The sequence below is a fragment of the Cladophialophora immunda genome, assembly GCF_000835495.1.
Source record: "Cladophialophora immunda strain CBS 83496 unplaced genomic scaffold supercont1.4, whole genome shotgun sequence".
In the NCBI taxonomy this organism is placed as follows: Eukaryota; Fungi; Ascomycota; class Eurotiomycetes; order Chaetothyriales; family Herpotrichiellaceae; genus Cladophialophora; species Cladophialophora immunda.
In genome coordinates this window covers 3187652-3201039 of record NW_015622544.1, presented here as the reverse complement: position 1 = coordinate 3201039, position 13388 = coordinate 3187652, and the positions used below count along the sequence as shown (strand labels likewise).

General features: G+C 53.2%; 7 protein-coding genes across 7 annotated transcripts; 5 read left to right on the top strand and 2 right to left on the bottom strand.

Moving 5' to 3' along the window:
• Positions 1–5: 5 nt before the first annotated feature.
• PV07_07477 (uncharacterized protein) lies at positions 6–4209 on the bottom strand. The gene is made up of 2 exons (XM_016394566.1): positions 755–4209; positions 6–702 (listed from the first exon to the last, which is right to left on the bottom strand). The coding sequence occupies exons 1-2, from the start codon at positions 3989–3991 to the stop codon at positions 577–579; spliced, it is 3363 nt and encodes a 1120-aa protein (XP_016247985.1). The 5' UTR covers positions 3992–4209; the 3' UTR covers positions 6–576.
• Positions 4210–4408: 199 nt separating this feature from the next.
• PV07_07476 (uncharacterized protein) lies at positions 4409–5705 on the top strand. Its single transcript, XM_016394565.1, has one exon. The coding sequence runs from the start codon at positions 4694–4696 to the stop codon at positions 5471–5473; it is 780 nt and encodes a 259-aa protein (XP_016247984.1). The 5' UTR covers positions 4409–4693; the 3' UTR covers positions 5474–5705.
• On the bottom strand, positions 5565–6206 carry PV07_07475 (uncharacterized protein). Its single transcript, XM_016394564.1, has 2 exons — positions 6044–6206; positions 5565–5980 (listed from the first exon to the last, which is right to left on the bottom strand). Exons 1-2 carry the CDS (start codon positions 6129–6131, stop codon positions 5799–5801), a joined length of 270 nt encoding a protein of 89 aa, XP_016247983.1. The 5' UTR covers positions 6132–6206; the 3' UTR covers positions 5565–5798.
• Positions 6207–6734: 528 nt separating this feature from the next.
• Positions 6735–7518, top strand: PV07_07474 (uncharacterized protein; the record flags this gene model as incomplete). The annotated part of the gene is made up of 1 exon (XM_016394563.1): positions 6735–7518. Exon 1 carries the CDS (start codon positions 6766–6768, stop codon positions 7516–7518), a length of 753 nt encoding a protein of 250 aa, XP_016247982.1. The 5' UTR covers positions 6735–6765.
• An 819-nt stretch (positions 7519–8337) lies between these two features.
• PV07_07473 (uncharacterized protein) lies at positions 8338–9804 on the top strand (the record flags this gene model as incomplete). The annotated part of the gene is made up of 1 exon (XM_016394562.1): positions 8338–9804. The coding sequence occupies one exon, from the start codon at positions 8338–8340 to the stop codon at positions 9802–9804; it is 1467 nt and encodes a 488-aa protein (XP_016247981.1).
• A 282-nt stretch (positions 9805–10086) lies between these two features.
• PV07_07472 (uncharacterized protein) lies at positions 10087–11232 on the top strand (the record flags this gene model as incomplete). The annotated part of the gene is made up of 3 exons (XM_016394561.1): positions 10087–10194; positions 10249–10665; positions 10732–11232. The coding sequence occupies 3 exons, from the start codon at positions 10087–10089 to the stop codon at positions 11230–11232; spliced, it is 1026 nt and encodes a 341-aa protein (XP_016247980.1).
• Positions 11233–11621: 389 nt separating this feature from the next.
• PV07_07471 (uncharacterized protein) lies at positions 11622–13120 on the top strand. The gene has a single exon (XM_016394560.1). It carries the CDS (start codon positions 11802–11804, stop codon positions 12900–12902), a length of 1101 nt encoding a protein of 366 aa, XP_016247979.1. The 5' UTR covers positions 11622–11801; the 3' UTR covers positions 12903–13120.
• Positions 13121–13388: the final 268 nt, after the last annotated feature.

Genomic DNA, 13388 nt, shown 5'->3' with positions numbered 1-13388 from the left:
ACGGCGGCCTGCTTCGTATCTCGTTATCCCCTTGACCATAACGTAAGAGTCGCATGCTTCCCACCCGCCCTGCCTTGTCGCATATCCAACCATGAGCAAAGACACGGGAGGAACCTTCGTAAATTGTCAATTTAATGTTTTTATTCTCCAGGCCTTATCTTGGTATCTGCCCGATTTCCTTTGTTTCCTGCCAGGGATAATCTACACGTACCCACGCATGGTGCACCCCGTGTGCTCTGCCTCGGATTCGCCCAGCTCCAGGATCCTCAAAGACACACGCTCATTCCCACCATATGCAGGGTTGATGCCGAAAAACGCGCAGTGTTCGTGCCGGAATCGTAACAACACACGAAGCCATCCGTCCCGATCTCGCCGTTGCATAACTTGACAAACAACCAGCCAATGTTTTGATCCCGTCACTCTATCAACACTCCTTGCATAATAGAGGCCTGTGATGCAGTGTTTCCCATCAGGTGGCCGATAACCCCGTAGTAGCATCCTGATAAAACGTGCCGTCATAACCACAGAAATTGTAAAGCTCATCAGAGTAGTCTAATAATACTGGCGATTTGCCCTTCATTTCTTCTTCCCCTTCGATCGGTTGGCTGGTGCCGTCGTAGACGAGACACTCTGTGCTCGAGAGGTCGCAGGAGAAGTCGCTTTGCTACCACGGCCAGATTTGACTGCCTTGACTTGTTTGTTCTATAAAAGCTGTTAGTCGGAGGTGAGCAAGGAGTATTCATCGCGTACATACCACAATACCATTCTTCGCCTTCTTCTTCACAGGCGCTGCTTCGCTGTCGTCCTCCTCGTCTTCGTCATCACGAACTCTCCCTTTCCCGGGACCGTGGCCATTGGTGAGCTTCTCTTCGGTTTCTCCAAACTCTCTGGACACGGTGTTGAGCAAAGTGGTGCATCGTCGACCAATTTCCACGGGCGTTCTACTGAGGAAGAACCAATCGAACCGGAACAGCGGTGATTCTCGGATCTCATCACGGATTCTCTCGTACAGCCCTTCTCCGTCGACGCCGTATTTGTCAAGCATGACCAACAGGAAGCGGTCTTCCTCCTCCGTATAGACCTTCTTGTTGGTGGTGGATACCGTATAGTTGATCTTCAGCTGTTGTAGCGGGACTCGATACATCTCCATCTTCTTCCGTAGCATCTTCCGCTGTCGTTCGGTCTTCCGCAGCTTCTCCTCCCCGGCCTCGATGTTTTTGATATATTTGTCGAACTCGGCAATCTCCGTGTATCTCTTCCAGAAGACCTTTGCATATTTTTCAATCTCATCTGGTTCCTTGCTGTCGACTTCGGTCGCAATTCCTTCATAGTTGGTCCTGCCGAATTTGGCAGAACCATTGATGAATTGTTGGAAGTCACGCCGATTCCAGTTGCCGAACCCATGCTCCTGCATCTCCGCTTTTCGTTGTTTCTCTTCTTCAGTCAGCGGCTCCGCGTTATCAATCTCATTCTGAGCTAGTCGCTGATCTGCTTCTCGGTCGCTCAGATCTTCGTCAGTCCCATCCGTGAGGGGTACCTTGAAGCCGATTTCTTTATGATAAAACGCCGTCTCCTTTTCCTGCAATTCTTGCAGGCCCGGAGGGAAAAATTGCCAGTCGTGCACAGCGACCTGTTTTGGCGCTCGCGGAATCTTGGGTTTGGTGTCTGCAGGTCGCCCACCTGTCGACAATGCCTGTTTGTAATACTTGTCCATAGAGTAAGATTGTTCTTTCCGCTCACGCTTGCTTGGATTGATCCAGTGCAAGCTAATGTCTTTTCGGCGGTTCGTGAAATCTTCACCGTTCCACTCGTAGGCATTCTCGGAGGAAAATTTCTGGAGGTCGTCGATCCCGAGTTTCTCATATTTCGCACTGAGCTCTGCAGTTCGAGCCTCGCCACGTCGCAGAATCTCATCGATGTCGTCAAGTTCTCCTGTTGACCCCTTTGTTTCAAATACTTTCTCCGCGCCATGTTGAATCATGGTCAATAACTCATCTTTTGAGGCCGCCTGCTTGACTTGCTGTTGTGCCCGCCCTTGTTGGATGACAAGCTGGTCCAGACGCAACTTTTGAGCAGCTCTCTCTAGGACCTTTTCTTCAATGGCGTTCTCTGTGACGAATCGGAATACCACGACTTGCTTAGTCTGGCCAATTCGGTGTGCTCGATCCATTGCCTGCAGATCTGCTTGAGGATTCCAATCGCTGTCATAAAGGATAACAATGTTGGCTGAAGTCAAATTGATGCCCAAACCCCCTGCTCGGGTGGTCAGAAGAAAGACGAACTTCTCCGATCCTGGTTTGTTGTACTCATCAATGGCCGCGATTCGATCCTCGTGGGCAGTTCCGCCGTCAATGCGACAATATTGATGACCTCGGAAAACGCAATAGTCTTCGAGAATGTCTAGCACTCTGCTCATCTGAGAGAATATCAAGACTCGGCTTCCCTCTTCCTTCATTCGCTTGAGGATCTTGTCAAGAATGATCATCTTGCCAGAGTTGTAGACGAGATGCTCATCGGTGGTGTAGGGAGGACCCGGCTCCGCACCTTCGAATAGATAGGGATGATTGCAGCATTTTCGGAGCTGCATCACAATATTCAAAAGCCTCGTCTTTGATTCTCGCTTGCCTCCTGCACCGTTGACAGCGTCGATGTCCTTCTCCAGAATCTTTTTGTACCATTTGACCTGCATCTCGGACATGCCGACATAAAGATTCATCTCCTTCTTTGGCAGCAGGCTCTTCTCAACGTCGCTCTTCACTCTCCGAAGCAGGAACGGTCTGAGAACTCGATGTAGCTGTTGAACTACTGTGTCTTGGTCTTCATTCTGGCTAGAGAACCAAGAATCAAATGCTTCAGAGTCGCCAAACACGTCAGGAAGCAAGAAATTGAGCAGAGCCCAAAGTTCGTGAAGGTTGTTCTGAAGCGGAGTACCGGTGATGAGCAGTCTGTTTCGCGAACTGAACATGCGGATAATCTGTGCAAGCGAGGATTCTTCGTTCTTGATTCGATGGGCTTCGTCGACAATGATGTATTCCCAGGCAAATTTCTTCAGGTGAGACTTTTCTCGGAGAATCATCTCGTAGCTCGTAATGCACACATCGAATTTCTCGTCAATTAGTCGTTCATTGATTAAGGCATGACGGTCATCCTTTGCGCCTTGCAAGACCAACACATCGACATCTGGAGTCCATTTCTTGAATTCCCGATGCCAATTATCCAAGGTGGATTTGGGGACGGTGATGAGATGCGGACCTTTTATGCCACAGATGTGTCGCAAATACCCGAGGAAGGAGATTGTCTGCAGTGTCTTACCAAGACCCATCTCATCAGCGAGGATACCGCTAATACCGTTCTCGTGAAGAGAAATGAGCCAATTGAGACCTGCAACCTGATAGTCGCGCATCTCACCACCCTTTATGAAGGCCGGCGACTCTCGAAAGACAGTCTGGGAAGCTGTGCCACGCTTCTCATCCCTAAGGAGTTCAGCATCCTCTTCCTGTTCGGTCTTTCGCTTGTTTGCACCTGCGGCACCCCCTTTGCGGGACACGACCTTTCTGGCCTTTGCCTCCTCTTCAGCATTTTCCTGATCGATCTGTTGCAGAACTTCTCTGATCTTGGGGTTTGGACTGGCATCGATGAAGTGGCGGAAGAGGTCAGTCAGGCCCAGCAAGTACCTGAATCTCCGCAAGGTATCATCTTCTTTTGACTCGTCCAATTGGCCATGCTTCTTTCCCAGGATGCTTTTCCGTAGCTGAAATGCTTCTGAACGCTTCTTGCGGCCATCGGCTTGAGGGGTATCTCCAGCCACGCTCGAGGCGGTTGTGTTTGGGTTTGTGTCGGAGTCGGTGTAGTCGGGCGTATCGTCTACGGGGCGATTGAGGTGACCAAATGAAGGTCTGTGAGGGCGTATATACTCAGGACCATCGGTCATTGGAGTATCCGCGACAGAGGAGGTCTCTGAGTCGGGCTGTTGTGACTTTGAGGGCGCCATGGTGGAGGGAGTTGAGGGGTGAGGGCCTCCACGGCCGCGGCGGAGGGTATAGTTCTCGTTCCGTAAATGTAAATAGTTCAGACGCGACTTCTGATGGCTGGAACAGGAAGGATAATAGACTGGCGCGAAGCAGAGCAAAGGCACAATGGCAACGTGTCGTGCAGGCAGAAGTAGAGTTGTCAAGCAGAGATGTTAACGAGGGCAAAAAGATATGGGAGGGAGGGTGTGGAGAGAAGAATGAACGTCCCTGGCCTTCCTCGCAAACGCGCTGCGATAGCCTCTGATTGGCCCCAACACGTCTATGATTCGGCTTACATGCCGTGTTTACTAAGCCACGTGATTTGGTTTTTTTCGTGGACGGATTAACACATCCACCGAGCGACATGGTCACGGGGACTGACACTTCACATTTGCTGTCTTCGGCCTTGTTTCATTCCGCCAGCTGCCCAACCACAACTACATCTCCTCGCAGCTGCTTGTCTCCTTGTGTAAACGGACGAGGGCTTCCTCTGAGCAAGGCTTACTCCACTTCTTTGTCATTCTTCTTCTGTTCTACCGGCAGGAGCAATCTTTTGTCTTGAGGCTCGCCATCAAAACAAACCCCTCCCTCGGTCGTCTCGTAATCAAGACCTTTTGACATCGGCACGAGGCACCGCTACTAAATCACCTCATCGACCTCCAGAGCCTCCTCGAGTCTTCATCATGGACTCGATGAGGTCTCTCAACACCTCATTACCCTCGACTCGACCTGCACCTCCCGAACAACTCCTCCAAGCCTTTCGAACCGCCGCCCTCTCCGTCACAAACCTGTACAAGTCGGCAGTCACAGACCAGAACGCCAGCCGCCAAGCCGGGTACCAAGATGCTCTTGAGGACTTGTTGAGCTTTCTGGATAAAGAGAATCTCGGTCTACAAGATGGCGAGGGCTGGAGAGTGAGGCAGTGGGCGACGGAAAGATACGAAGGGTCCACCCATCATCATCAGATCGAAAGCGACGATGAAAGAAGCGAAACGGGGCAAAGACAGCGAGGCAGCACTCCAACAGGCGAGCAACCGGTGGCAACTCCAGCAGCAGCTCAGTCTGCACCTTCAAGAGCAGAGTCTGGTACGCAAACCGATGAACGCCTAAGTCCTCCGCCTCAGGAGCAGACGACGACGACTCCCATGTTCTACTTCAGTGAAAACCATTCCTCGACAGCGCTTGACGACATGCAGACCGATGAGGACAACAGTGCACCTTCAGAAGCTCAGGCGTCCTCATCAACATCAGGCAACACGAGTCGAGCAACTTTTGTCAACAGCCGAGGCAATCGCACACCTCATAGGACCGGCAACCAGAGACACGGAACCCGATCATCGACACGAGAACTTACCTTCACCGCTGGTACGAAGCGAAAATTCCAGATACCCGATTTCTTTGACATTTCCAACATTGGACCGAGGGATGGATTCGAAAGCAGCAAGAGGGGACGGATCTCATGACCTTTGGCTTACCCGACTCGGTTTATGTGTTCAGCGCCATGATCAAGATCTTTTCTCCCTAATGCATGGGAAGGTATATTCTTATGAGGACATGACCATCAGCATGGCGAAGTTTAGTTGCATTAGAGTACATTCATGTATTGGCTCGGGTTGAGCATTCTAGACAGACAGATACAGAGTACCTTTGACGGGGTTGTGACATGCTGCCCCTAATGCAGATTGACTCCTGAAATCCTTTGATTTGGTACACGTACAGACCAGCTCCGTCGCCGGTTGCCCCATGATGGTATAGCACGGCATTCCCCGACCGTCACGATAGTCGGGCCTAGATAAACATGCGATAGACTCCCAGGCCCACCAGTGTTGCGGACAATGAGAGGATGCCCAGTTGACGTGAGCCGTATTTGTACTTGGATCTGCTGAGTTCGATGGCTTTCTGCTGTGCGCGCAGTTGTTGCATGCCCGAGAAGTAAGTGTAGCCACCTAGGGCCACGAACGCGGTTGAGCCTGGACAAGAAACAGTCAGCTCTCGGGAGTGACATGGGGGATGAAATCTCTTAGACAGCATACCTAGTATCCTGCACGACAGACAGTCTTCCTTGTCGAATGCTCTTGGGTTTTCGAACTCGGGGAACTTGTCCTCCTTTTTGAACACCATTTTTTCTTTTGGAGTAGAGACTGCCGGGCTCCCAATCACATTTTCTTCGGGGGAAACGAGTTTGTTGCTCTTTATTGCCTGGTGATATCGATGGTTTCCTCTGATGGGAGGCGGCTGAGGAAGATGCGGGAACATAAGCTCCAAACACGCCAAGAGAGGATTTCGGCGTAACGAACGAATTAGCGAGGCGGATTTCTAGTTCCAGGGGCCTGGGGCAGCCACATGGATGCGTCGTGCCGCCTAGAGTGAGCCTAGTGAGCCTCACCAGCCTCGCCAACTTAGGGGCTGTTAGGCAACGACTTTGGCTAGTAGGCCCACCAAAGTGTCAGGTTCCAGGTGATCTACAGACACCACTCGTCCTAGGAAGATGCACACCCAGGACACCTTACGCAGGTACCTCGTATTGCTATCACGGTGGCTGGACCTCGTTTCTGAGGCTGTCAATATCCCTTCGATTGACGCCTCTTTGCCTCCTTTCTCCAGCAATTTCATCCCGGTAGTTGCAATATAGACTTCTCCTATCCTGCAGCAACTCGTCTTCTCTTCTGCCATGTCGTGCCTTCAATCTAGCCCATGACCGCTATCTCCTTTGATATTTGCCGTAGTTAAACAACGGACAGCCTTACACCACGCAATGGCAGACTCTGAAAGCTGTCACCTCTCCTTCAATGACTCCAAGAATCTGCGTGCCGTCTCTGACATTGTCATCAAAACCTTGAGCATTCATATAGCCTCAGTCAGCCTATTCGGCCACCATATGTCTCTCTGCAGAATCCCGTCCACGCGGCTGGCAGTTTGCATGCTGCTCGGATTTGCCGTCGCGCCCGTTAGCGTCCTCGCTCTGTTTATATGCCGAGTCGTCAAGCTCCTATATTGCAGACGGCCAGGCGCAACGTGGCAGTATCGTCTCTCGGCATGTTGTGGTGTTTGGGCATCACTCGAGGATCCTACAGAGTCAGCAAGCAAAAACAGGACTATACCCCTCTACTATATTGCTCCGCGCGATGTCGAGTCTAAGAAACAGAAATACGACCAGAAATGGACGGGCAGCATTTTCCTGCTTCTAGTTGGCTGGGTTCAAGCCTCCCTCACCTCTTTCCTCTACTTCCGACGGTTGCATACGAACGCTTGCTCGTACCTTGACATTGTCAATGGAACGCTGGCATTGGGCTCGTTCCTCACCCAAACCTTCTCACTCATCATCATACTCCTCAACACCAAGTGGCAGTCCAATTCGACAGACGCTCAGTTCGGCACCTGGAATGGAATTCGAATGAGGAAAGTCTTCCATCTTCTGAGACGACCAAAGGATTTGAACCCAGTGGTTTGCTGGGTTGGAAGACTGCATCAAGAAGAGCTCTTGAGCTTGGTGTCGAAACCCTCGTGATCGAAGAATGTGGAACTGGCCTTTTCTTCACCCTTCCCTTCCACATCTGTTTCTGGGCTTTTCTCACTGGACTGGCAACCTCGATCTGGAATGGGTGGGTCGGCCAAAATATCATGTGGATTGGCTCGTTGAACGTGTGTTACTTGGTCCTTCTGTTGGCTTATCCCCTGTTTTATCTATCGTGGCGTCTGAGGCGCGGAATACGTCTGCGCAGGAGAATATCCCTTTCTACCAGAGCGTTGATGCAGAGTTATCAAATTTTGGCTGGCTTTGGTAAATGGAGCCTCTTTGCGTTGTTATTCCTAGCAGCAGAGTACATTTCTGTCTTTGTGACTACATACCTGATGGGTGACTATGGCAGCGCTGTGCGACCCTTGGGACTTGGGGAGGTGAATGACTTGTCTTTGCGATACCCTGAATCTTGTAATAGGACATTCTGGAGCGACCCGTTGGCGGAAAAGCTGCTGGTGTTTTGATCAAAGGGAAATGAGCTTCGTTCAATGTACACCTACTATCGTGGTTGAATATGCTGATCTGCTACCTGAGGGCAAATATGATGTGTGGTTCTCTATACGCAATCTCCCACATTGATCTCGCCACCAGCATTTGTCTCTTAACGTGTTTGACGGTCTCTTGGTCAACTCGCTAAGCGGCCGGCAGCGCATTTGTCCGAAATTCTGACGCAACAGCAGTGGGCAACTAAACACCAATGCCGGCAACGGCATTGGTGTTCGAGCCTCGAGATCTCAGACGCACAACAATTCCTTGCCATATTTTGACTCTTGATCACATATCCCAGCCCCAGCGCAGCCGCAGAGGATGGCTCGACCAGTAACCAAGACAGACCGCATCGTCATTGTTGGCGCAGGCGTATTCGGCCTGAGTTCGGCTCTCCATCTGGCTGAGAGAGGCTACACCAGAGTCACTGTCTTTGACGCACAGCCCTATGAAACCACAAAGTATGACTACATTTCGGGCTCTGATTCTGCCTCTGCCGATATGAACAAGATTATCCGGTCCGCGTATGGCGAGCAGACAGAGTACCAGGACCTCTCTGGCGAAGCCATCGGGTGCTGGAAGGAATGGAACAAAGAGATCAGCACCGGTTCTTGCGTGCCTGAGGGCATGACTAGAGGGGACAAGGTCTTCATCAACAACTGTCATCTCTCGCTGACTGACAGCGACGAGCTTCCTGAATTCGAGAAGGCGACCATCAGAAACATGGAGCGGGCTGGCTTCAACAATACACAACTCATCACTACCGATAGCCGTCATGTGAAAATTGCCAATGACAGAGGCTTTGGATCTGCGATCGATCCTTTTCGACTCAAACCAAAAGGCAAAGGCTACCTGGGCGTCCTAGACACGACCGGTGGCATCGCGATTGCAGATAAAGCTTGTCGATTTGCCCTACACAAGACACAGCAAATGGGTGTTCGCTTCATTCTGCATGCTGACTCTGGCCGCTTTGAAGCATTCTGCTACGACGATCGAGGAAGGGTTATTGGAGTTAGAATGAAGGACGGCCAAAAGCACCCTGCATCGAAGGTCATCATGGCGTGCGGCGGCTGGACACCCTCACTGATCCGGGAGCTCGACGGCATCTGCGAAACCACGGCGGGGTCTGTGGTGATGCTGAAGATCCCACCCAAATCACCACTTTTCGAACGGTTCGCCCCAGAGAGGTTTCCGTCTTGGTCGTATAAAATGCGAGATGGAGCCATTGGTGGCCTCTATGGGTTTCCCCGGGACGACAGAGGGTACATGAAAATTGGGTATCGAGGCACGAAGTATACCAATCCGAAGATCCAGCCAGATGGCAACGAGCGCAGCGTGCCCATCACGAGATACACGGCCGAGGAGCAGATTACACAAATCCCCAAGCAAGCGCTGACAGTCCTCAAGGATTTTATCGGAGAGTTTCTACCAGAACTGGTTGACGAAGAGATTGATATTCAATTGACTCGACTGTGTTGGTACACAGACTCCTTCGACAACCACTATGTGATTGACAATTTGCCTGGTCAAGACTCAGTCCTGGTTGCCACAGGCGGGAGCGGCCATGCCTTCAAGTATCTTCCCAACATCGGAAAGTGGATTGTCGATATCATGGAGGGTGTTGATGTGGATCGCAAGCTGATCCAAAGCTGGAAATGGAGGACGCTGCCACCAAGCCAGAAACCTGTCAATGTCCTCATGGAGGGCAGTGGCGGTCCGAGAGCCCTCACGAATGCGGAAATGTCTATCGACGACGATTTGAAGCTGTCTGCTCGATCTCGACTTTGACATGATGTCCGCGCAGAGGATTTGCTTGAGTAGGCGTATGGAGGTTCTGCAGCTCCTGAAGCATGGAGATATCCCCAGAGCTATTACTACGGCGCTCCCGGAGAAGGCCGAAGTGGTAGAAGACAGCCGTTATCGGAGATGGGCTACATCGTTTGCTGCATTCGCAATGGGAAACGTAGGGCCGACACCTCACCTCTACAACAACGGAAACAATAGCAGGTTTAGAAAGCATTCAGTGAGCCAAAGCCGGGCACGCGGGAGACCAGCATCTCTAGTTTTGATATGGCCAACAGTCCCAACTCAACCAAGCCTCTTGTGGTAGCGTTAGGGGATCCGAAATACGTTGGCGATGAATTTCTGGAAGATTTTAAGCGAGAGTTCGACTTTGAGGTAGTCCAACCCTAACGAGAGACTTCGCCTGGCCCAGCCCCTAACTGCTCCCAGATCCTCCCAGCAACAAACCGCCAGGAAACCCAGGATCTTCTCCCGAAATTTATAGCGGGCTCCCGTCCCGTCGATGCCTTTATCATTCGGATGGGCACGATCCCGTACGAGCCATTCGACGAGGATCTTCTAGGCAGCCTGTTGCCTCACTGCAAGATCATCACCTCCGCTTCCGCCGGCTTCAACGAGTTTGACGTCGACTGGATGACGCGCAACAGTGTCTGGTTCTGCAACACCCGAGACGCCGTCGCGGAAGCGACGGCAGACATGGCCATTTTCTTGACCCTCGCGGTCTTGAGGGATACTACTCGGTGCGAAAAGAGTGCCAGGACGGGCAACTGGAAGCAAGGCCTGGTTCCCAGTCGAGATCCAACAGGGCTGACTCTGGGCATCGTGGGCATGGGAGCAATTGGAAAGGTGGGCAGCACTGTTGAGCATCGCGTTGTGGCCGTCAATTGCTGACAGCGCATCTTTCCATTCCAGTATACCGCGAAGAAAGCCTCGGTCTTCAATCTCAGAGTCAAGTACTACAACCGTAACCGCCTCCCTCCGGAGGTGGAAAAGGAGCATAACGCCGAGTATTGCTCGTCCTTGCACTTGCTCCTCGGCGACTCCGACATCATCTCCATCTCCTGCCCGCTCAATGACTCGACTACGAATCTCATCTCTTATGCCGAATTTGCCGCTATGAGGCCGGGTGCATTCTTCGTCAACACTGCGCGCGGCGCGATCGTGGACGAGGAAGCGTTGATCCAGGCTCTGGAATCAGGTAAGGTAACGCGCGCTGGCCTCGATGTGTTTTGCAACGAACCCAACGTCAATCCATACTTCCTGGCTAGCGACAAGGTAGTCGTCCAGCCACACATGGGGGGTCTCACGGATGTCGCCTTCATGAAATCCGAGAGGGAGTGTTTTGAGAATATCCGGAGTCTGTTCCGGACAGGGCGCCCTGTTGCGCCTGTCAACGGAGTGGTCACCAAGTAGGGCGTGAATCCATCTTGTCCCTCTGTGTGCCTTTGGTTCCCAGCCGGGAGTCCGTAATATCAAGTATACTGCGTTAGAAATGTATACAAGGCAGTCGACCTGGCTCTTTGGCAGCGGGACGGAAGGCCGTATAGTTTGGTACATGATTGGTTACCCCCCGCCACGCACGCTGCAAACTTCTTAGTTCGTTGGAAAAGAAGAATCTGCTTCATTCCCATCGGATATTGGGTGTCAATGGCATCTATTCCCACCGTTCCCCATTCGCCGCTCCCTGCGTGCATCACACGGCCGCCTCTGTCCACACATTGGACGATAAGCCGGTGCGATGTGTTGTTCAAGTGGGGTTGAACGAGGCATTACAACTCGATCGCTCCTCGTCCGCGAGGGGTACAAGTCATCCGCCTGGGAACATTCGACTGGATCCAGCTCCTTCGTATAGACTGCAACTTGACCCCGCGTTCTTCCTTCGATATCCTAGATCATCTTCGGTTTACCAGGGTAGAAGGAGCAGAGCAAAGTCAGATCTAGGGGCTGGTCTCATCAGCGACCTCCTGCACAAACATCTCACCATGTCGGCCACCACAGCCCAGGTCCCGAGCGAAATGCTGGCGGCCCAACTCGTCGAATTCAAGGCCGCGCCCGTCGTCCAGAAAACCAAGGCCCCAACGCCCTCCGACCTGGGGCCCTACGATCTCCTCCTCCGGACCGCCGTGGCCAGTCTGTGCCACACGGACCTCATGGTGCAGGCGGGCTTCATGCCGCTCAAGCACGGCCTGCCCATGACCCTATCGCACGAGGGCACGGGCGTCGTGGTCGCCGCGGGGGCGTCGGTCGAGGAATTCCAGCCGGGAGACCGGGTCATGTCCGGCATCACGTTCCACGGCTGCGGCCACTGCGACAACTGCCTGGCCCCGGCTGACCGGGACTGGAAACAGTACTGCTTTGACACCGACGGCGCCACGGGCGTCATGACCGACGGCGCGTTCGCCGAGTACCACGTCGTCGACGCCCGGATGAGCTGCAAGGTGCCCGAAGGCGTGAGCCTCCTGACCGCCGCCCCGCTGGCGTGCGCCGGCGTCACTGTCTACCGCGGGCTGAAGGTCAGCGGCCTCGGGGCGGGCGACTGGGTCGCGATTGTGGGCGCCGGCGGCGGGCTGGGCCACTTTGGCGTGCAGTTCGCCAAGGCGAGCGGAATGAACGTGATTGCGGTCGAGGCGCGGGACGAAGGGATCGAGATCGCGAAGAAGTACGGCGCCGACCACGTCCTCGACGCGCGCGAGGGCAAGGACACGGTCGCCGCGCAGGTCCGCGCCCTGACCCCGGGCGGCAGGGGCGTTGACGCCACCGTCAACGTGAGCGACCACCCGTCCGCGGCGGCGCTGTCCGCGGCCATCACCAAGTCGCACGGCACCGTCGTCCAGGCCGCCCAGCCACCCGAGGTCACCGTGCCGTTCCAGGAGATCGTGCTGCGCGACATCACCATCAAGGGCACCATGCATGGCGGCAAGGGCGTCGCCGACGAGATGCTCCAGGCCGTCGCCCGGCATAGCGTCGTGGCCGAGACGCAGATCTTCGACGGCCTCGCGGAGGTGCCCCGGATGTTTGAGCTCTTGGAAGCCGGCAAGGTCAAGGGGAAGGCGGTCTGTGTGATCGACAAGGAGCTGGTCTGAAGACGGGAAACTAGAAGAGACAAAGTTGGGGCTCATCTGAAGGCACGAAGCTCGATCTACCTGGGAAGAAGTGGAAAAACGTGCACTATTTGAAGTGTATATGTGGCCCTGCTCAGTCAAGAAAGTCCAAGGGGCCTGTATGGCGGGACTTCTATTGCAACCAAGCAACACAAAATTCTCGATCTAGTAATAGAAGAAGAGGAGAAGGGGGAAGCCATAGCCATTTCGCTTTTTAACCTCTTTCCATCCTCGTGATCCCTCGATGCTACGCTGCCGCTTCCTAACCTCATCCAGTGCACCATCCATTTTGAGCTGCATTACGCACATTGGCAATCAGAGCGTGCAGCATACCGATCCCTAAGTGACCACAGCCGCAGTCGTCGAAGCCGTCTCGGTTGGTTTCCCATGCACCAGCTGCCCGCACCGCCCGTTCATGACGACCCACCTGTTCGTGGTCTTCTTGTTGGTGTTATAGAACCCGGCCTG